Genomic DNA, 21,795 nt, shown 5'->3' with positions numbered 1-21,795 from the left:
CATCACCAAATATTACAAAAGACCCACCTTCGGTATCCATCACGGTCTCCACCCCATCTATCCACCCCATTGATTGGAGGGGGTGGGGAACGCTGATCATACGCCGGTGCCTGCGATTCTCCCACATTGGGCCATTCACCAGCTGGGTCAGCATAGGCCTTCTTTTGCGGGTAGTTGTTACCATAATCTCCTCCACGTCCTTGGTTTCCTTAACAATGAAAGGGCTTGCAGTGTTAAAAATTGACCAAAACCAGATGTAAAAAAATTTGTACTTTTAATTTGTACCTCTTTTGACACACAGGACCCAGTGCCTATCATGTATATGAGCAAGCAAATTATAAGCAGAGGGGTAAAAAAATATTTTCTACATGTAACTTAACCAAAACCCATGGTGTTATGGTCAATTACCATGAATAAATTTATTCAGGCAATGTAGTGTTTGAAGCCGAGGACTGGAAAGCCATAAGCCTGAGGTTTATTTCCTGGCCCATGAATTTTTCACCATGGCAATTGATGTAAATTTCACTGCGATTCATACCCCAGGTTTGAAATTATGTACATACATACATACAAATTTATAACACTACTTCAGGATTTTGTGCAATATTTGGACCAAATGTTTTGATTTCAAAAGGGCTACATTATAGGATGGCTTCAGTGCTTCTAGAGCCCATCAAGTATTGCTCTTTCGTCATGAAATACAAACAACTTCATCAGAATAATCCATATAGGCCTCAGCATGGAGCAAAGGAATTTTCTTCTGTAACTTATTGCCTTCAATAAGTTACAGAAGAAATTAGCTATAATCAATAGTACGGAAAATAGATATGGAAAAATCAATAATATAATGATATCTTATATGATGTTGGAAGTTCTTAATGTTGTCTGTAACGACAAAACATGTAGTGTCATAATAAAACTCAGTGGAAATATTTCAATGTCTTATTATACAAACATAATAATAGTATGAAAAAAGCATCTAAAAAATTATAGAACCTAAATTCTCCTGAACCAATGAGTGAATTGTATTTCAAATTAATTTAACCCCAAAGGTAAATCTATTTCAGTCTCATGCACTGAGCCAGCCAAAAGTGCAGTGGTTACATTCAATTGTCTGCCATGAAAAAATTCCAAAGATGAGATTCCCTGTCTTCCACTGACACATTTAAATCTTTAAACTTCTGCCATAATTCCTGATCTTTAAGAACACAAACTACGATAGGCTCCTTCATCTATTATGTTTCATAGTCGATTGTGATAGAGAACAAAAAATAAACAGAACCATACATTTTCCATGTTATACATGCCAGCTACTTTGAGCTATTTATGGCAAAAAAAATGCCATTAACGCTTAAAAAAGGTAAGTTGATGATATCAATTACTCAACCTAAGCGTGTAGCAGCTGCTACTCTGCTACTAGGCCTTGTGTTGTTTGTAGTTCCTAACCTCAAATGTTCTCCCTGAAGCAGTAAATGTACCATAATGTCATACATACTCAGACATAATGACATCAACAAGTCAAGAGAAGCAGGCAGTAATCTCTACCTTTCTTCTAATCTTTTATTTTGAAAAGGTTGAAAGGTAGAATAAGGAATTTTCTGTTGTCTATAGTGACAGGATCATAGAATAATTTAGTAATAAAGTATCTGTATGGAACACTTAGCGTGAGAATACAGTACCCATCCATCAATGGTGATATTCTTAGAAAAAAAATAGCAGGGAATCTGGTGAAATATTCACAAAAATTAGCATGGGGTTTGGTGGAATTTGAATGAATGGTAAAACTAGCACATGAAACTTTGGCATGGGCAGTACTAACTTTTTACATGCACTTTGCAGCTATGTATGTTAATTCTAACTGTGAATCGTGATACCTTGCAATGAAAAATAACGAGGATATAATAACAGAATTGATAAGTGAACTCTAGATAAGAAAAGATACGGCTAAGAAACAACTCAACTTCATTTCAATACCTTATGCCCTGCAGTTTGCTGTTGTAGTTCACCAGAAGGATAACAGACGGCGTCCAGCCTACGCATATTTTATTAGTACAACAGTGTTTGAGAAAATCTTTCTGGCAAAATTAGAGGGCACAGGCAGTAGGGTAGCCAGGAATTTTGTGGGGGGGAAGGGAGGCTGTCCAAAACCAAGGGGGAATATTTTTGAAAAACAGGGTACTATGTAAAGGATTTTTAACTAATTTTAACGTTTTGCATACTCGAAAAAACTTCAGAGAAAAGAAGCCTTTTTGTAAATTCATGAATTTTCATATTTCGGGGAGGGGAGGGATAAGTGGGGTGGGAGGTCTGGATGCCATAGCATTTGACTTCAGACTATGAGAGTCTTGGGTTTAAATCCTGTGCTTAAGTCCATGGTTGCCCCTATGCAAAAATTTCTTGAAGTGTGAGGCTGCCCAGGGAAAAGAATAACCTCTCCTACCTTTACTGTATGAAATTCACACAATTATGACCTAGTAAAAGGTGAGCTACACCTTCTCATTTCCAAACTAACCTTGAGCACCTAAGCACTGAGAGATTGAGTGTTTTCAGTATTGCACAGAAAATGTGACAAATAATAACAAAATTGAGTAGAAGACAAGACATTTAGTATCATTTTTTGCTCCTTCACTTCCCATCTGTGTACTGATAGGTATAGGGTCCAATGTGTCGCACAGAAGAAAATCACATGTGAACATGAAAAAAATTCCCACAAAGCTAAAAAAAACAAATGCAGCATATCAATCACAATCAAGGGATGACCCATTACCAGAATGGTACAACCAAAAGATAAACTTTAAGCAAAATAAAGCATAGTTCACATTACCACTAAAACTGCTGAATAAAGAAAAGATCATTTACAACTGATAACAGGCCTTGAATTATGCCCAAGCATGCCAAAACAAATCCACTAAGTTTTCCCAGACAATATTTCAGCAGGTTAATCACTCAATTCTCAATCCTCACGTTCATTAATTAGATTCATTCCTCATTTAAGGAACTGAGCACAATATAAATCTGTAGGCACTTTCACAAAAAAATAGCACTATTGACAAAAATTCAATTTTTAACCATGTATTATTTAAAATATTGTTGATTTTAACTGACAACTGACACATTAAAACAAAAAATATGAAAGACGCTATTGATTAAAAACAAAAAAGGAAGCAGGGATTTTACTTAAAATCCTCCTTCTACACAGCTTAAGGCTGTTCTAATTAATTGCCTTAAATAATGTTCGTCACATGATACTGCATTTCCATCAATCTAATACACAATGGAACACACCCCACATATAAAGTTAGACATTTCTAGCAGTTCTAATTTTATGATTAGCAGCAATAATTTCGTTATCAACTTCCACCAATCACAACAGCCTTTCACCACTTTAGAATTGATGAAAAGAATAGATGACAATTTTATTAAACAGAATAGGATAAGACCCTCATCCAAAAACATTTTAAACCATTTTCTGCAAACATGACCAGTGACCAAGAATTTTAGTCAGTCAACATCAGACCAATGAAGTTATCAGTACAATGCTATATGAACAAAGTTAACACAAGAGCATGCAAGCAATAAACCAAAGCACAGGAGTGAATTGTAATGAAAAAAAAATCCTATACCTCCTAACTGAGAATATAACAAACTATCCCTAAATAGCCATATTCTAGTGTCAATCTAGGACAAAAATAAAAACAAGCAATTTTAAAGAACGCCATTCCCACAAATACATAGTTAACATTCTTGCGCTTCTCTTTTCGGCAGAAACTTTAAGAAATAATGCAGTGCCAAAACTTAAGCACACAGTGCTTGAGATTCATCTCACTGACATGTATTACACATGCCTTCACTAATATGAATGAGTCAATTTCCTCATATTTTTAACTCGTCAACGCAGATCATGCAGAAATTGAATGCATAACACTGTCAATAAAAAAATTGAGGGCAGAGGTAATATATCTACTGATATGATATAGAAGTAGCTATTAAAACACCCAAACTCGCAAGAAGTTTTAGCAAATTTCCAGAAAGACAGAACGAACGTATTTTGCTCGCGGTTTCTGATGTCTGGTTTAAACTATACCATAATTCAATTCAGGGCAACATAACGATATAAAATGCCATATCAAAATGCACACAAATGGCATCACTTCACGAGAATATGGATCAATATCTCCGACATAATTTTAGAAAAACGTTAATTACAACTCCATCCGAAATATTAATGATCCACTTCAAAATATTGCCAAGGATAAATTGGACTAATAACTAAGTAAGGTGGTTAGGAAATTAATACGGAATTAATTTCAATCCATAAGCATTAGCAAGGTCATGGGATATCTGGAAGTAGATTCACAAATAAAAGCAAAAGTGAAGGAAGCAGGCCCATGCAGCAAATTAACATAAAAAATAAATTGATAATGTTAACGGAATGAAAAAGCATACTATTAACTTTGGCATGTAATAATGAAAATACTGATATAAAGAAAAAAGCCAGCCATAAATGCATGACTTAAATACTTAAACAGCATTCCATAGTTATTACTATTTAAATTAATGTCTCAATTACCTCTCGAGTAATTATAGCTTCGGTAGTTTTGATCCCGATTATCATACACACCAAACTCTTGGCCCTCTGCACGATATTCTGCACCAAGACAGAAAAATTTACGTTACTATAAAATTAAAATATTAAAATAAGCAAAACCTTTTCCTATCACATTTATCACTGGACCTGTTGTTTTATATTTATATACCACCAGGAACAAAAGATCAGAAGCCATATTTATCAATGAACAACCCTGATAAAAAGTGAGGCTCAGTAACAGTGATTTTAAGAAACTAATAGAAGTAAACATAAAACTATCCATTAAATCTGCAGCAAGATAACTAAGAAAAAGCAGAAAGAAATACAATACATTGCAGCTACTGATGGGAAGATGAATTCATGACTGAAACATTTAATGGAGCAATCCAATTCAGGACTTATGATTACAACATGACTCGAAAACCTCAAATGACTAATGGGCACATCTTGGCTGACCTGTTCCCCATTCAAATCAAAACCAACAAAATTTTCTATGGAATTAACAGAAAAAACTCTTACGTACATGTTTACAATATGTAATACCAATTTCAATCAGAAGATAGAATATAAATCTAAGTCTGCTACATATGCAATAGTCACTACTTCTTCAGTATGTTCCATAAACTCAAAATAAATATGTTCCTTCTAGGCAGAGAAGTTAGAAGTTGGCTAATGCCACATGTCCCAGGTGTATTGAACCAGAATTTAACAATGAAGACTCAAGTCACTCCCTTAGTGGTAACGATACACCTAGTAATAAGTATACTAACATACAGATATAGAACTCAAATAATGCCTTTAACTACAGATAATGACACTCCCATAATAGCCTCTTCTTGCTGGTGAAATTGTTGTTACATAATATATAATAATAACATACATCTACTAAAAATACTTTAAATGTTAGCTATACTTAAAAATGCAATCTTCCAGATTGCAAAAATTAAAAGTTGACACATTAAATAGGTAATCTATGATAGTAAAACTGCTAACCTAAACAATTCACAACAATACACCATTAAAACAAGTCTTACGATGCTAGAAGCCAATGCTCTGTAGCAAAGAGGCTAACCACAGGAGAAAGAACACTTTTTGTGTGATAGAAAACTCCTTTTCTTTCACATTCAAATCCAAAAAGCATATTGATTAGGTACTTTTACCAGCTTTCCCATTGTGTGTGAAAATTGGCACTAGTGTAACCACTAAAATAAATGGAAAAAACACGTAATTTTTCCGAGGCCTGAAGTCACATCAAGATTACTTACTCATTTACCAAGACTAAATTACACGTTACCTTCATAAAATTTCCTCAAATTATCAATATGTTAGAAAATCTACACAGCGTGCATGTTTGAATACATGCCTGAAGGCATTTATCACAATCACAATGAAATAAATTATAATGATGAAAAATTTCTCGGTATTCCCACCGGGTGTGGTATTGGGTTAATTCTCCCAACGTTTCAATGGTAATTTCCAGAGAAATTTTTCATCAATCTATACGCCGGGAAAACCTAAAATTTTACAAATAAATTATACTTATCATGGGATACTTCAAAAAATTTAAGTATGGAGCAATAGTATATCCTTTAGTTGCAATATTATTTGGATGTTTTCATCAATTCCACACTAATTTTACCTAGTCTCGATACCACACCTGAACAAATATTTTGTTACATTTCACTTGAATTAAAATTTTCTGGCAGTCCAGATAATTGCTGGATATAGCAAAAAATGACTACTGTCGGCGTCAAAATGATGTGCCGCTCTACTTTGCAAATTTATATCTAGACTTCAGCGCATGCCATACTAATGAATAATACGTCATGTTACAGGAAATTTTATTCTCAATTCTTATTTAATTTTTGTATTATAAAAAAATTCATAAATGTAGACACGCGAGTGCAATAAATGACTTCGCGCACCGTGAAATTAGCCGTTTTGTCAACTTCATGAACTTTGTAACTCAACCCAGGGAAAACTACTACGTCTACAACATTAATCTTTCACAATAAGTTGCAACAATTAATGTAGATTAATAAAATGGCTTTTGCTTATTTTTTAAACGTATATTTTATTGTAAAATAACGAAAATGTTTAAATACTATCTAGTCCTACAGTTTACCCCGAAAGAAAAAATAAAATTGATAGAAACACTTCTTAATTTATTTGCAATTTTTCTATGATCCATAATCTATAATATTATTTATATTTGTGAATGTCAATAACTTCTATTAATGACATGTTGCCAAACGGGGCCGCACCAGGCCAGTCCTGGTTACCAGGAAGTAATGTTTAGCGAGCAAAACGTGGCAACGCAGCATTCGTTCGCTCCTGCGTATTTTTTTAATGCCCATAAATAATCTATACTGCATAAAAATCATGTATTTTCGGATCATAGAAAAATTGCAAATAAATTCAGAAGTGTTTCTGTCGATTTTATTATTTGTTTCGGGGTAAACTGTAAGACTAGATAGTGTTTAAACATTTTCGTTATTTTACAACAAAATATGCGTTTTAAAAATACGCAAAGGCCATTTTATTTTTCTACATTAATGTTTGCAACATATTGTGGAAGATGAATGCTGTAGACGTAGTAGTTTTCCCTAGGTTGAGTTAAAAATTTCATGAAGTTGACAAAACGGCTAATTTTATGGTGCGCGGAGTCATTTATTGCACTCGCGTGTCTACATTTTTTAATTTTTTATAAAGTAAAAAAGAAATTAGAATTGAGAATAAAATTTCCTTTAAAGTGACATATTGTTCATTAGTATAGCATGCACTAAAGTCCAGATATAAATTTGCTAAGTACAGCGGCACATCATTTTGACGCCAACAGTAGGTCCATCTAAAAAGAAGACAATTCTGATTTCAACCATTTCAATATCTACATATTTATAAAAAAAAGCTTTAAAGACATCAAGGCATAATGTTTAAATACATATAAGAAGATGAAGCTCTTAAATCTTATTCAACATGTTTTAGACACACTATGTAGCTGACATACACAAAAATTATTCCATGTGCTCATACCCAAGGGCTTGCAAGCTTTATATGCAACACCCAAGGGAGAGTATTCCTTCTAAAACAAATTTTACTGCTAAAAGATACTCTAAATGACAAACTTGCTGGTAAATGATGACTTTGCATGCAAGGCGAGAGTTGGTGTTTATGAGGTTGAACAGAAAAACTGTACAATTTATGACTAGATACTTCAAGAACACTTAACGATTCAATTGCTCACAAAAAATTCTATGCAAACGATAAGAGAAATTACACCAACTATCATGACAGGATTACTTCATGACTCACAAATCCTAATTCCTAGACAAAAATCTTCACGCCCCTAGCTTTTCCCACTCTCCTTTTCATGATTGCATATCATTTTCCCTCAATTCAGCCTATCCCCACCAACTTCACCAGTGATTCAAGTTTGCCACGGGAATAAAAAACAGATTTCTTAAATATTATTAAGAGTAGCTCACATTGCTGTCAAAGTTTCTATAAGAATTTATACTAAGAAGTAAGAATATCAATATTCGGCAATAAACAATTCTATGCAATGCAGTCTATTGAGTTTACCTAACAGGTGGAATTAATTAATTTCCAACTCCTCCTCCTGTTAAAAGAGGGATGCCTGCCAGCCTGGTATGTTAGTTATTTTGATTTGCTAGTCATGGAAAATTTTTCCTGATGCCATTGATGAGATTCCAGATTTCCTCAACCAGTTTCACGCTCCATAGTATTTCCCTGAATTCCTTAAAAACAATACAGCCGTATTGATTGGACACTCGAGAAATCTCACTCCAAATAGGTTCATCTTCAGGCAGAAGTGAAAGGGCCCATTAATTGACGATTCGGACCTGATGCTGTCGTGAGACAAATTTTTTAGGTAAAATTTATCACAATGAAAATATTTACGCATTAATATAAATTTATATTGAGGCAACTTTCTATCTTTTGCATTTACAAAATTAAAAATAGAATGCCATTTCAAAAATTCTCTGAGGAATTAAAAAAAAAACCCTCAGCAAGTTTAAAGCCATTGATGCTCTTCTCTGCTTTGTCTGGCAATGAAATCACACTATATGGAAAGTTCATTGATAACTACGTCTTGGTATGGGTCTATGACAATAAGAAAAGATAATTTGTCACTAATCAACAATAATTTTCAAATTTAGAAGGAATTACTATTAAATGCTGTAATTTCTAACCTAATTGAAATATTTTCACATCATTAAACTCACAACCATTCACAATATCCATTATCTATCTTGATGTCAGAACATCACTTAATGATAAAATGCATAGTGCGATAAAATTATAATCACTAACAGATGATTACACTTTAAGGGGAAGTCACATCCAAAATCAAATCATGTTCATACCTTAAGTCAAATATATTAACGGAATAGAATTTTTTTTGGAAGAAGCCGCTCAATTTTGCTGACTGTTAAGAGAGAAGTGAATAATGGAACTGGAATGTATATGATGAGCAAATACAAAGAGCAAAAATGTAATTAAAAAACTAGGGGGTCACTAGGAACAAGAAACAAACATGATGAAGAAATTCACCTAAAAAATCATAGTTGGCGCTAGCTCCAGTATGAATGGAAGTGCAGCAGAACAAGAAAGACTAGATATGATACTATTAATAAGTGTAACTTCCACTAGACAATAAGGAAAATGGAAATCACAGGACTGGTGTTATGGAATAAAAGGTTTTTTCATAGGACCCAGGTAATAGAGAGGGAATGGTAATTCACAACTTAAAAATGAACACCACAAAATTGGGCTATGCCTGAAAGTAGCATAAGTGAAGGAAGATAATAGAAGGGGCTACTAAGTACCACGGGCATCATACCAGCTTTCTATTATATTTTCCGTTTCCAGTCCAATTTTTAAAAATTTCCCTAAAATTGATGCACAAAGGTTAAGAAAAGACTTGGCTGTTTCACAAAATAAAATATATTTGCGACTGGTTTCGATACAGCGTGGCTGGCCAGATGATGATACGCTGTATCGAAACCAGTCGCAAATATATTTTATTTTGTGAAACAGCCAAGTCTTTTCTTAACCTTTGTGCATCATGAAGGAGTTTCACCATGTTACGCCAACCACCATCGCATTTTTCTCAAATTATCAACAGCAAAACAGCTGTAACCACGGATTTTATGGAAATATGAAGAAAGGTATATTGAGAATTAAAGTTGAGCAGCAGTAATAGTAGCAAAATTAAAACACCAAATCGGCACAATCCTTGCCGGTCGTACACTGCAATGTTCAGTGAATTTAACCACAATATTTGTCCATCTGCCAAGGGGAAGAGGGGGCCAGATTGTAGCCTCACCTGGGCCTGGTTGAATAAAACTCAAGTCCAGTTGGTACAAAATGGCCTACCTGTCCACACACCCTAAATATGAATACTACTCTTATTTGAGTCCAGTCAAGTCTGCTTTGCCTCTTAAAGACCTTTTCCCTGACCATGACCTGATTTTCCAAACATTTCCATGACTTCCCTTTCCAGTATCAACCCTATATAACCGAGCAGAATGTTATGGTATGTAGACTTAAGAGAAAAGCTACCCAGACCTCACAGACTGGAAACCTTGGTGATGACTTATCAAAAAGAAAGGTAATGGTTAAAGATGCTGGACTGCAAAAGCAGATATCTACTCTTAAGTAATTCCGCCATACTTTCTTTGTGCATTAAAATGGACGCAAAGTTGACAGGTGAACATATATCATAACAGGATCATTTCATTCACCAAGCATGTCACCAAAATTTAGCATTTGAAGCTATGAATTATGTAAGTTGATAATAAACAAAAGAATAATTAACACATATAATACACATTTCTAAAGAAACTAAACCCTATACATTTTAAACACAGATTATTAAGAACACCACCATCTTTGATAATTGCAAATCATTGCCAAACAGAGCCAAAAACATTCAAAACACCTTTAAGTACAAGACAAAATACTTATTCAGCCAATGCAATATGCAACAAAGACAGGCTAAGTCACAAATGGAAATCCATAAGAACTAAAAACACTGGAACATGAATCACTGAGAAATGGCAAAAACAGGTGGCAGCTGTGAATTCATAACAGTCAACATTAAATGAAAAATATCCGTATTAACGAGGATATAATTTTTAAATATATTATGCTCGATCCAGAAGCAGACTAAGCACGATATGATACGGTTGATAAGCACTGATTGTTCCCTTATCCACTAATGTTTAGGGACTAACAATAATTGCCTTCATGCTCATCAAAATAAACATGACGTTTCTATTAGGTACTTTATTTGACAACAAATGAATTCTATCCAATACTTGACATTACTTTAGAAAAAAACTGATTTCTGCACATAAAGTTATCATGACTAGAATTCAGAAGCGACATTTTCCTATCAAGTAACTCCTTTAGAACTTGAAAGGATAATATAATAAAACAGCGACCTTTAACTCCTTCGTACTCGTTGATGCGACAAGCTTAGTGCCGTTCTAAGGTAAAAATATACATCATCCTTCTCGATTACGGACAAAAACATAGCAAACGTACCGGTTATTCTAAATAAAGACAAATTCGAGGATAATGGCATCAAGAATTCCTAAGGCTTCCATGAAGCGCATATTTTACTGCAAAATAATTATTCCGATAAAGCACTGTCAGTCACGAGCAATATAGCGGGAACTTACAACATCAATAGGCTCAGGAAGAGTGATAATGATGATTTAATCGCTCCTCTCTAATATCACTCTAATTATAATTACACCTAACTGTGCTACGACTTAATCGATGGACCTCGCATTGATACGACATTGAAAGCACTTCCCGTATAGCAGCAGGAAACTTGAAAGTGGCCGGAAACCTTGGCTGTGGCCATGAATACACTTCATACGCCAAAATAATAGAACTAAGCTTCTAGATGATTGGTACTTACCACCTCCTGGTTTATTACGAAGATGAGGAGGTATGTAGCGACCACTTCTCTGGTGGCCACCCTGCAAGTCCAGACCAGCAAACTGAAAATAGGAAGACCATTATTAATGCACCACTTAAATGGGATATATATACGTAATTATACGACCACTATTCGAAGACCTAAAGATACGAAACAAATTGTAATTTGGGAACGGCAATTTGTATACCAACTACCCCCACTAAAATAATAAAAAATAAAAGATAGGCCCAACAAAGGATAGAAAAATGCACAAACACAATTGATTGCAGTTATTTGTCGCCCATAAAGCAACTAGGATCCAATACAATCAAAAATTTAACTATTCGAGTCTCGTCTCACGAAGAAATGCAAGTCTACAAGGTCCACGACATCAATACAAAATGGAGGCTAGGAGTGAAATAAAATTAACACAACCAAGTAGCTAAGATAACTTAAAAGAAACCACTATCACTCCCAAAATCGATTATAAACCCACAAGAACGAGAAATACCACCGGGAATCCAATTTTAATGCCAAAAACCACAAAATTAAATGTAGACGGACATCCGCCATTATGCGGAAACAAACGAGCAAAATTATCTATAACTAAAATGTGAACTAAACCCATTGAGGTACAGAAACGGAGCCAAAAGCTGACGTGGAGTGACTCGTATTACTTCCAATATCCTTAAATAAATAGGCATATCAGCAAATAATCAATAGCATTGGAGGGAGTACGCATGAAAAAAAGCTTACGATCACTACAATGTAAAAATTGCTTACAAAAAGTATCTTACCTGCTGCTCTAGACCTGTGCCATTTTGGTTGGGTACATTACTCATATTACTACTAAACAAAACGATTTTTAGAGAGCTCTCCCTATAAACGTCTACCGACCCCGTCGATTTAACACAAAGGATACTGAATGACGTCACAGTCTGTCACAGAAACCTACGTAAGTCAAATCACGTCTCTACAAAGTACTCTTTTCTTGGTAAAAATTATGCCGTTAAACTAAAAATATTCATTTGAGTCTAATAAAATTACAAGAAAATATTTGAGCACGTTATTAAGCACCATTTAGAGTTTTGGTTAAAAAAAATCTATTACGTGGGAGGTGATAGTGAATTTCCAAGTAATCCGTAAAAATACTGATTTTTATCGAAGATATTGTGTTCATGAAGTAATTATGTTTCTGATTAGTAACACTTCACTAATTTGAAAAAGGCAATATGTAATAATTTGGTGAAACTCTAGCGTGGATGTTTCTTCCACCAACGCCGAAGGTTGACGTGGGTCGACGGATGGTTGAATATAGTGGGTTATTTGTTGTTTACCATGTCATTTTCTTTTTAAATAATAAAATAGTTAAAATTTGAAATACGGAGCAAGATGATAATTACAAAAAATGAATGAATTAGTACATTGATTGAAAGTAAACTTCTGCAATTTCTTGGAAAGAACCGATCGATGGAAATTTTTCGATACGATATTCTTTCGATTGTAGTCATAATTGCGATTCCTCGCTTACCTATCGATTCATACAGCTGGTCGGAAAAGGTCGTTTTCCTTCAACCACGTTGGCGAAGAAGGTATGTGATGTTATGTTTAAGCGGTGTTTAGATATCCGTCATTATCTGCTTTACTATTTATAATCTTTGTCTGTATTTGTTGAAAGTGTTCAAAACAAACCTTAAGTTATTATAATTATAAGTTATTCGCACGCGGTACGTTCTGTATTTATTCTGTACACCCTGGAATATTGAGTGTTGTTGCGCAGGTCTAGTCAAAAACTAATTTGTAGTTTTGATTGTTGTATTTTCAGTTTCACAATGGGACGAGTAATCCGTGCCCAGAGAAAAGGAGCAGGGAGTGTCTTTCGCTCCCATTCAAAGCATAGGAAAGGAGCTCCTAAGTTGAGGGCACTTGATTTCGCCGAGAGACATGGATACATCAAAGGAGTGGTTAAGGTTAGCCTAGTTTTCCTTCATTATATTTGAAGATAATTATTGCAATGATGCCCTTGCAGACATTTGAACTGATTTATATTGAAGAAGTCTATTTAGAAAATACTGAGCACAACTATTAATAATTAATATATTCATAGCCATAGAGAAGCGTTCCGTTAATGGTTAATTTTCGCTTCCAGGAGATTATCCACGATCCTGGCCGTGGCGCTCCCCTTGCGGTAGTCCACTTTCGCGACCCGTACAGGTTTAAAACTCGTAAGGAGCTATTCATTGCTCCAGAGGGAATGTTTACTGGGCAGTTCTTGTACTGTGGAAAGAAAGGTATGGATGCACATAATTTGGTTGTTCTTGTAATTGTGAGTACTTTTGAAGTGAGGTAAAACTAATAGTTTTCTCTCTTTGCAGCTGTATTGCATATAGGAAACGTAATGCCTGTCGGCGCCATGCCTGAGGGCACAATCGTTTGTAATTTGGAAGAGAAAACCGGCGATAGGGGTCGACTTGCCCGGGCCTCAGGAAACTACGCTACCGTCATTGCCCATAATCCAGATACGAAGAAGACGCGAGTGAAACTCCCATCAGGGGCCAAGAAAGTCATGCCATCAGCCAACCGCGCCATGGTTGGTGAGTATCGTTCAGTGAGGTGTCCGTATGACTTTTCCCCGCAATGTTTTCTGACGAATTACTCGCTTTCAGGTGTCGTAGCAGGTGGTGGTCGTATGGACAAACCTGTGCTTAAAGCAGGTCGCGCGTACTTCAAGTACAAGGCCAAGCGTAACTGCTGGCCCAAGGTCCGTGGTGTGGCGATGAACCCTGTGGAGCATCCTCACGGTGGTGGTAACCATCAACACATCGGTAAAGCCTCTACTGTCAAGAGGGGAACAAGCGCTGGTCGCAAGGTGGGTACCACGTTGAGCAGTCACTCATTAAGTATCACTTTCAAGGATGCAGTGCATAATTGTTTAGAGCCAAGCTCATAACCACTGCATTTGCCTAGATAAATTCATTCTTCAATTACCACCATTGGTGAAAATGCAATGTCATGGCTTTATAGCGTTGATACTCTCTACGCTTAAAAACATGAATGAGAAGAAGATGGGCAAATCACATCGTCTTAGTCTGTCTTAGCAAATATGCTATTCCACGTACATGTTGCCTAATTTTTAATTTATTGTTGATTGGTTTGAGGCAGCCTATGCCATATTATTCTTTTGATTCACTGAATGTTCTTGTATGAGCTAGTTAATCCTGTTTATCTCCATGTTGTGTATCTTTCCAAACTCTCTTCCAATGGATCATAGGTTTATATTTTTTATGGTCTTCAGTTTATCCAAGCTCAGTTCCTCTAAGCTTGTTTATTTTTAAGCTGTAATATTACATCGCAGGGAGTTAGGTGAAAGATTCATCAACTGATTACTCCCTGTAAACGAAGGAAATGAATGTAATCACTCCTCACAAGACCACTTTACATGGAGCATGTGATTGCAGAGGTTCATGGAGCATGTGATTGCAGAGGCAAAATTCATTAATTTCTCATTATTGTGTGTTATCAAGCAAATGCACTAACATAATTAGATTGGGCTATTTTGCTATCTCACATCCATGCATTCCAGCTATTCCCTACTTACCATGATACAATTTGGCTGCACCTTCGTTCTCACATCAGATTGTGCATTTACCTACTCTAGAGTAAAACAGCCAGAGTGCAGTGATGAATTTCATTGCAGGGTTCTGGTAACGGTGGCAGTAATTTTTGTTTTAAAAATTAATATATGGATTGACTGTAATTGTTGTAACAGTGGGTGCCAAGACTTACATAATGTCATTGGAATTTATGCGCTTATTCTGTAACGTGCTAGGAGTCATTAATTGTACTTGCGTGTTTATTCTCGAGAGGCTGGGTAACCCCTATTCAATGACCAAAGTTGTCACTTTTATTGTGTGAAGATTTAACTTTATGAAAAGTTGTTAATACCTATCATTTTTTTACAGGTTGGTCTTATTGCTGCCAGGCGTACTGGTAGGATTCGTGGAGGTAAAACTGATGCTAAGAAGGGTGATGATTAGGCTTATTACATCTATTGTATAAAATAAAATCAAATCCGTAATAAAAGCTGGATTACAGCATGTAATTTTATTTTTCTCAGCTTAAGATGCACCTATCCATTTTCTGCGTTAACTTCAGTTAATTCCTGAAGTTTCAAATTTGGCTTGGCCTTATTTTTTGCAAGCCATGGCATTAATGTGGCTACTGTAATGAAAATTTTGCTATGGGTGAACATTTGTGTGTGGTATGACTTTTAATGGGAGATAGTAAGCAACAAGTCAAAGAAATTAGGTCACTGCTGTTACGGGAATGATACCAGACTACATTATAGGAGAGAAGTAATGAGAGTTTATATTCCTTAACTTCAAATTCGTTTTAAAAAGTTTGCAGAATGTTGTGTGATACATATTAGTATTTAAAGGGGCATTGCAGGGTGTTTATTTCATGTTAGTTAAATACAGTCTATTTGCTCTCTTATTGCCTTGATTTGGCTAAACTAATTGATTTTATCGTGTTCATTCACATGTGACCTTATCAAAGTAAATTTGAAATTGCGTGTGGCAGGGGTGGTTTCATGATTGTGAGAGCACTAAATTACATCTTGGAAGCATTTAGATTGTGATAATGTTGGACGTTTCTTCTCCCTATGAAATTTCTTATCAATCTTGTGCTGTAACATACTTCTATCACGGTGCTATTATGGGCGTACTTCTATTAATAGGTTTGAATAGAATTAAGACAATCTTCGGTAAAGGAAAGACATGGTTTGAATGAAATTCATCTAGTACCAGCTTGTTGCTGATATTTCTGATAAGATGGCAGCATTAGTTTTGGTCCTAAACAGAAAGGGTATTGTTTCTATCTTAATATCAAGTGAAGTCTGAAATCAGTTGTCTAAGCTGGGGAAACTTGGTCAAGTAATTTTTTCAAGGCATAAGTAAGAAGTTCGCATTTTATGTGATGGCTACCTCATCCACCACCATGATCATATTTGTGGGTAGTTTCAACGAAATAGGCCAAAAATCGATTGAAATTATCACTTCTACCTGCAGACTGACTGACATGTTTTGGTGTTTCACTCTTGGATGTGTCTCAGCAATGTCATGCTTATAAGTGCTCATTGAAGCATATGAATTATGTCATGCCCAACAAATTTGTTTCTTTGGTTCCTCTCAAATTTTATGTGAAACATCCCTTCGCCATCTGCCATTTGAAAAAAATACATTAACATGCTTTAAAAACTATGATAGAAGGAATGATAAAGGTATTGCTTTTTTTACTTCTGAAGATGAAAGGACATCCTTTTAAGATAATCATAATCTAACATGGATGGACATGCTTGTTTTTTTGTCAGAAAATGTTGCTAATACTAAAAATGAAATTCATGAGGTAGTATCAGTTTTTTTCTCAATCCTCATACCCTTATTGTAATGACTGAGAATTGTCTAACATAACAATCCACAAGTAAAGGAGTAAACATTTCCTGTGAGCCTTGAGATATATGACCTGAAATTGGAATAAATTACCAAGTATTCCAACGTTTGAGAGGCTGAAAAGTTTTGGTAAAGAATATTTAGGGTCTTTTCATACCTTGCAGAAGGGATGAAATGTACTAAGTTGGTGTGTGCCAAAACCTCATTTTTTGGGTTTATACGTGACCCTTACCTTAATATATTGATGAATCAATTGACTTTAAAAAGATATTGTTTCAATGGATTGATAGATTATTGGCTATATCAACTGTATGTATTGAGTGTCGGTGGGACTGAAAAATAGTCTGTAACGCAGAGTGGACTGCCTATTAATACACTTTTCATGCCTCTTTCAATACCATTATCCTACAAGGAGTTGGTACCATTGATAAATACTGCACAGCAAATCATATGAAGAGTAGTATGGGGTATTAAATATAACAAGCATAATCAATGTATTTATTGACTGTTATAATTTGAGCTATCCTTGAGAAAGAGATTACTCAGGCAGCATTACTCATTGGTGAACCTAAAAATGAAATGTTTGTGGCAGAGCCCTGAAGAAGTTGGGGTTCCTCAAGGGTGTTGTGGAAAGATTTTCAGACAAAAAGTGTAAGAGATGTGTCCTTTTTGCACTCATCCAGCCACACCTCGAGTATAAAGTGAGAATATGGGATCTGTGCAGAAAGACAACCCATGAACTTCAGGTGGCTGGCATTTGCAAGCGGCTCGGATGCTACATTGTCAAGAATTTTAAAAATTAATTTCCATACCACTGACAACAGCTCATATTTGCTCAGGTTTACTAAGCATTTCAACAATTGCACATGCACAAACAACAATGTCCCACATAGGGGCAACCTATCCAGGCAGAACTCTTTAACTCGCAACCTCTTGTTTGGGAGACGAGGACTTCACATCGAGGCCGGCATTTCTTTAATCATAATAGATATATTTCAGAGTAAAACAGAACCTCACTATATTTCCAGGTGGGACAGAAACTAAGATGTTTTGCCAAAAGGTCAGGCAGATGAATTTGTTTTTCCCCCAAACAACAAAGGACAAAAATAAATGTCAGGTGGAACTTGGAAGTATGAAGTCCCAACCATGGTCCAGGTGTATGCTATAAAGACCATGGTTCCAAAATTGCTCACTGTGTTGCTGGAAAATTTTCATACAGTAGGTATTGGAGTGTTGGCATTGCAGACAGCAACTTATCTAAAACCTTAGCAAGAATAGAATAATTTTACCATAGTAATGTCATGCTTAGTATGTAAAGTGAAGGCAGCTGCATAAAGAGAAGTTTTTTTATCCCAGTGTAATTTTCAGCCTACCTTTAGAATTGGATGTTTTCATTGACATTTTTCATAAGCTAACCATTCCTCTGCACAAAATCCAGGCAATTTCCTCATGAAATTTGGCATGGCACTCAAAGAGTTTTTAAAAAATTAAAGAGATACGGCACTACCTCATGTAAGGAGATGAGAAGTTTACTTTTTGCTAATCTTAAAAGGGTTGTTCATCCAAAATAAATGCAGAGCATTTCCGAGAGCCTCGAGTCATCGATGTTAAACATATGTACGGGAATACTTAGAATAAAAAATGAAGAGTTGCATTTACCAAGAAATTCTATGTAAGTACTGTGCTTTGTGGAAGACACTAGAGCCCTGCAAGTGATCGCAAAACTCTCCCCATTCAGGCCCCTTGTCCATATTCAGGGTTCCCACTCATAACTATATTATAAAATCACCGTTTTTTCAAGGTTTTCACGGTCTAAATGTCATCTAAGTCACGGTTTGTAGATAAGGCATTTTAGTCAGAAATATTGGTCACGTAGCAATCATCGGCCACACGTTAACTAAAAATGTAACAAACGCAACAGATGCCTTGAATGCAAACGCAGAAATGAAAGTGCTATCTCTTATGACGTCACCTATAGTTAGCAAAATTCATGTCCTGCTAAAGGGTGTGTGTGGGAAAATGGAAAGAGCAGGGAAGTGAAGAAGTGCCTAATTTTTGTCCAGGGTTAATGTCTTCCAATCGCAGGCTTAAGGTCAATGTGCTGTCACGGCACTCAGACCAATTAATAATTGCGCTACGAATACACGTGTGCAGAAAAATGCATGGACAGTATCTGCACGTGACTCGACCTTGAAACATGATCGAAACATCGATTTTTCTTTTCATCTGTCTATCGTGGTTCTACAATCAAGTTTGAGAGATTTCTAAGGTTTGATGACGAAATTCACGGCTATTTCCAGGTTTTTTCACTGTAGACAAAATTCACGGTTTTAAGGTTTTCACGGTTGAATGGGAACCCTGATATTAGTTTGTAATGGAGCCATCAAGATTAAGGAGTTGGCCACTTGCCTTCCTGGCCCGGCGAGAGGCTCTCTGCCTTAACCATGTCAACATGGGGGTAAAAGCCTTTAGTAGGGTAAGCAACAGTTTTGAATTGGGAGATGCTATCTGGAAAATGAACCAAGCTAAGGAAACACTGAAAACCTGCATGTCCACCCTGTTCAGTTCACAAAAAATATTAATCTTTAATGCAACTTCCAAGAAATCTCAAAACCACCAGGGATAGGTTGGTTTCTTATTTTCGTCAGTTTCCAAATTACTGTCTGGTTGCTGGCATCAGTTACAGTTTTTGATACATTTTTTCACTTTCATTGAATAATTTTCAAAAGATGCATATTAATTATTTGCTTTAATTTATAATGAAAACTTACCTACATAATGAATCAGTTATCTCACAAGCATTTGGATCCATTTCATTACCAAATAAAGCATTCACTGTATATTGTTCTCCAGATGTGTTTTTTTTGCACAAATAATCCACAACCAATTCTAGTTCATTTGGTTCTAAGCTCAAGAACTGAATCAACCTGCCATTAGCTGAAACACATCCTCTTCCCCACCATGCGAAGATGCTGCTTTTCTCTGAATAAGTGCTTGAAGAATTCAACTACATACTTAGAAAGCCGAGTAAACATCAATTGACAAAGCAAAAAAATATGTAGTAGGATATCACAGGCAAAAAGGGCAGTCAATGTAAAGCAGCACCAACTTATAGCTGAGAATGCTAGCACAAGTAAGGCAATAATAGGGTAGTTTCCTTCATAAAAAAAGGCATTGATTGCGATTTGTTACCCACCATTAGTGTATTCATAATAGGTACACAAATTATTTGGTTTTAAAAATACCGGTTTAGACGAATGGCAATGGTCAATTTTAACTGCATTTGAAAAAGGCCAGATTGGCACCCATGCGATGCCACTCCACGTGTTGTCACAGGGACCTAGAATCTATATGAGTAGATAGTAGTTTAACATCCTCTGAGATTACCAATGCATGCATGAGGCACTGAGCTCTGGGAAACATCTCTTAATAATCACCTATTAAAACTGGCTAAGGTCGGAAAGTTTTCTTCGTTTGATAAGGTATTAATAATCCTAATTTAAGCCAAGTGCTACCAGCTAGCAGGGTACTCTGCTACCTGCTAGCATCCTGCATCGTATCGCCCTAAGGTCACCTCACACGGCGGCAGCGGAAACCAGAACGACATCACACGGAGTTTTCCCAGCATTCATACTTAGCCGTCGCATTTTCGCGTGCTTGAAAATTTTCACTTTTCATTTAATAGGGAAAAATAGATATCGTCATTTAAAAATCTAAAAGCATGAAATACGTACTCCAGGAGTAATAATATTTCGATTTAGGCAATAAAAAAATATGTAATAGTAAACCACCCTATTCATCAGATGCTACATTTGGAGCATGTTTCTGTGAGGGCTTGCGGAGAAGACAGGACAACTTAGTTGGCTACATCACAAGGGCGTACCCAGCGGGGGGAAAGGGAGGGCAACTGCCCCCCCTAGAAGCAAAAATAAATTTAGCTCAAAACAAAAGTTATGACCAAATTTTCCTTCAAAAGAAAAATGATATTAGTGTAAGACATGGAACTAAAATAAAAATCATTTTTTCAAGCAAATAATTATAAAAACTAATAATAAATTGCTGTCATAATTTCCTTAAAATTTTGGTTTCATTAAGCTTTTCTGCACAAAAAAGTTATGTATTTATTAAAAATATTGAAGAATCGTGAATTTATAAGATATTTTTTTAACAAATGAAGTTTTTTCGATTATGATATATGTTAAAATAACCCTCTTAGCGCCACCAAAATTTGGTGGTACTAGCGAAAAGTGCCAACCTAAATGTAAGAGTTCTGTAGCACTTTATGAAAACACACAATGTGAAGTTGATATTTGAGATTTCAATGTAATTTTTTTTTTATTCTACTATAAATGAATTGTTTGTTCATTATAAGATTCTATTACATTGGATAAAGGATAAATATAATTATTACAACAATATTAGATTGAATATCCGGTCTACGCTCGAGCCGATCTTTTCACCCGTGGAGCAAAAGCCGATATATCGGCCCATGGCACTAAGAGGGTTAAACCCTCTACTTAGTATGTACCCTGTTTTTCAAAAATTTCCCCCCCTGGTTTTGGACCCCCCATGATCAAAATCCCTGTATATGCCACATCCTAATATTCCTCATTTTTTCCATGACCTCTAGTCAGATTTTCATTTCCACAACTCACCTGACTCGTATTAACCCTGAGTTTTAAATTAAAAAGATATTTTCTAAAAATGTTTTTCTATATAGAAAAATTGGTTATCTGAAAGGTTAATAATATCAGAGGTCAAGAAGAATAATACTGTAAAAATATTTTACCCAATTTCTAATA

At 35.6% G+C, this 21,795-nt stretch overlaps 2 protein-coding genes across 6 annotated transcripts in view; one reads left to right on the top strand and one right to left on the bottom strand.

Moving 5' to 3' along the window:
- LOC124161245 (ATP-dependent RNA helicase DDX3X) overlaps window positions 1-12,547 on the bottom strand; it is a 54,435-nt gene extending 41,888 nt beyond the window's left edge. The window contains exons 1-4 of one of the 4 annotated variants that reach the window (XM_046537523.1): window positions 12,341-12,547; window positions 11,544-11,625; window positions 4,571-4,648; window positions 28-208 (exon numbers count right to left, since the gene is read on the bottom strand). In XM_046537523.1, the coding sequence (XP_046393479.1) occupies window positions 28-208; window positions 4,571-4,648; window positions 11,544-11,625; window positions 12,341-12,385 (386 nt within the window). In that variant the 5' untranslated portion in view covers window positions 12,386-12,547. The remainder of the gene's footprint in view (window positions 1-27; window positions 209-4,570; window positions 4,649-11,543; window positions 11,626-12,340) is intronic. The other 3 variants (XM_046537524.1, XM_046537525.1, XM_046537526.1) reach the window with 3 other exon arrangements.
- A 501-nt stretch (window positions 12,548-13,048) lies between these two features.
- LOC124161246 (60S ribosomal protein L8) lies at window positions 13,049-15,637 on the top strand. Of its 2 annotated transcripts, none has more exons than XM_046537527.1 (6): window positions 13,049-13,135; window positions 13,369-13,513; window positions 13,693-13,834; window positions 13,919-14,137; window positions 14,210-14,412; window positions 15,506-15,637. In XM_046537527.1, the coding sequence occupies exons 2-6, from the start codon at window positions 13,376-13,378 to the stop codon at window positions 15,578-15,580; spliced, it is 777 nt and encodes a 258-aa protein (XP_046393483.1). In that variant the 5' UTR covers window positions 13,049-13,135; window positions 13,369-13,375; the 3' UTR covers window positions 15,581-15,637. The 2 variants fall into 2 exon arrangements, with proteins under 2 accessions (XP_046393483.1, XP_046393484.1); XM_046537528.1 differs by lacking the exon at window positions 13,049-13,135 and adding an exon at window positions 13,147-13,270.
- The last annotated feature ends 6,158 nt before the right edge of the window (window positions 15,638-21,795 follow it).

This window comes from Ischnura elegans, chromosome 6 (genome assembly GCF_921293095.1).
Source record: "Ischnura elegans chromosome 6, ioIscEleg1.1, whole genome shotgun sequence".
NCBI lineage: Eukaryota > Metazoa > Arthropoda > Insecta > Odonata > Coenagrionidae > Ischnura > Ischnura elegans.
This window is presented reverse-complemented; position numbering and strand designations above follow the sequence as displayed.

Coding starts and splice junctions, on each gene's coding strand:
- LOC124161246 (XM_046537527.1), top strand. CDS start 13,376: ATGGGACGAGTAATCCGTGCCCAGAGAAAAGGAGCAGGGAGTGTCTTT. Junction 13,835..13,918: donor CTTGTACTGTGGAAAGAAAG/GTATGGATGCAC, acceptor CTCTCTTTGCAG/CTGTATTGCATATAGGAAAC. Junction 14,138..14,209: donor AGCCAACCGCGCCATGGTTG/GTGAGTATCGTT, acceptor ACTCGCTTTCAG/GTGTCGTAGCAGGTGGTGGT.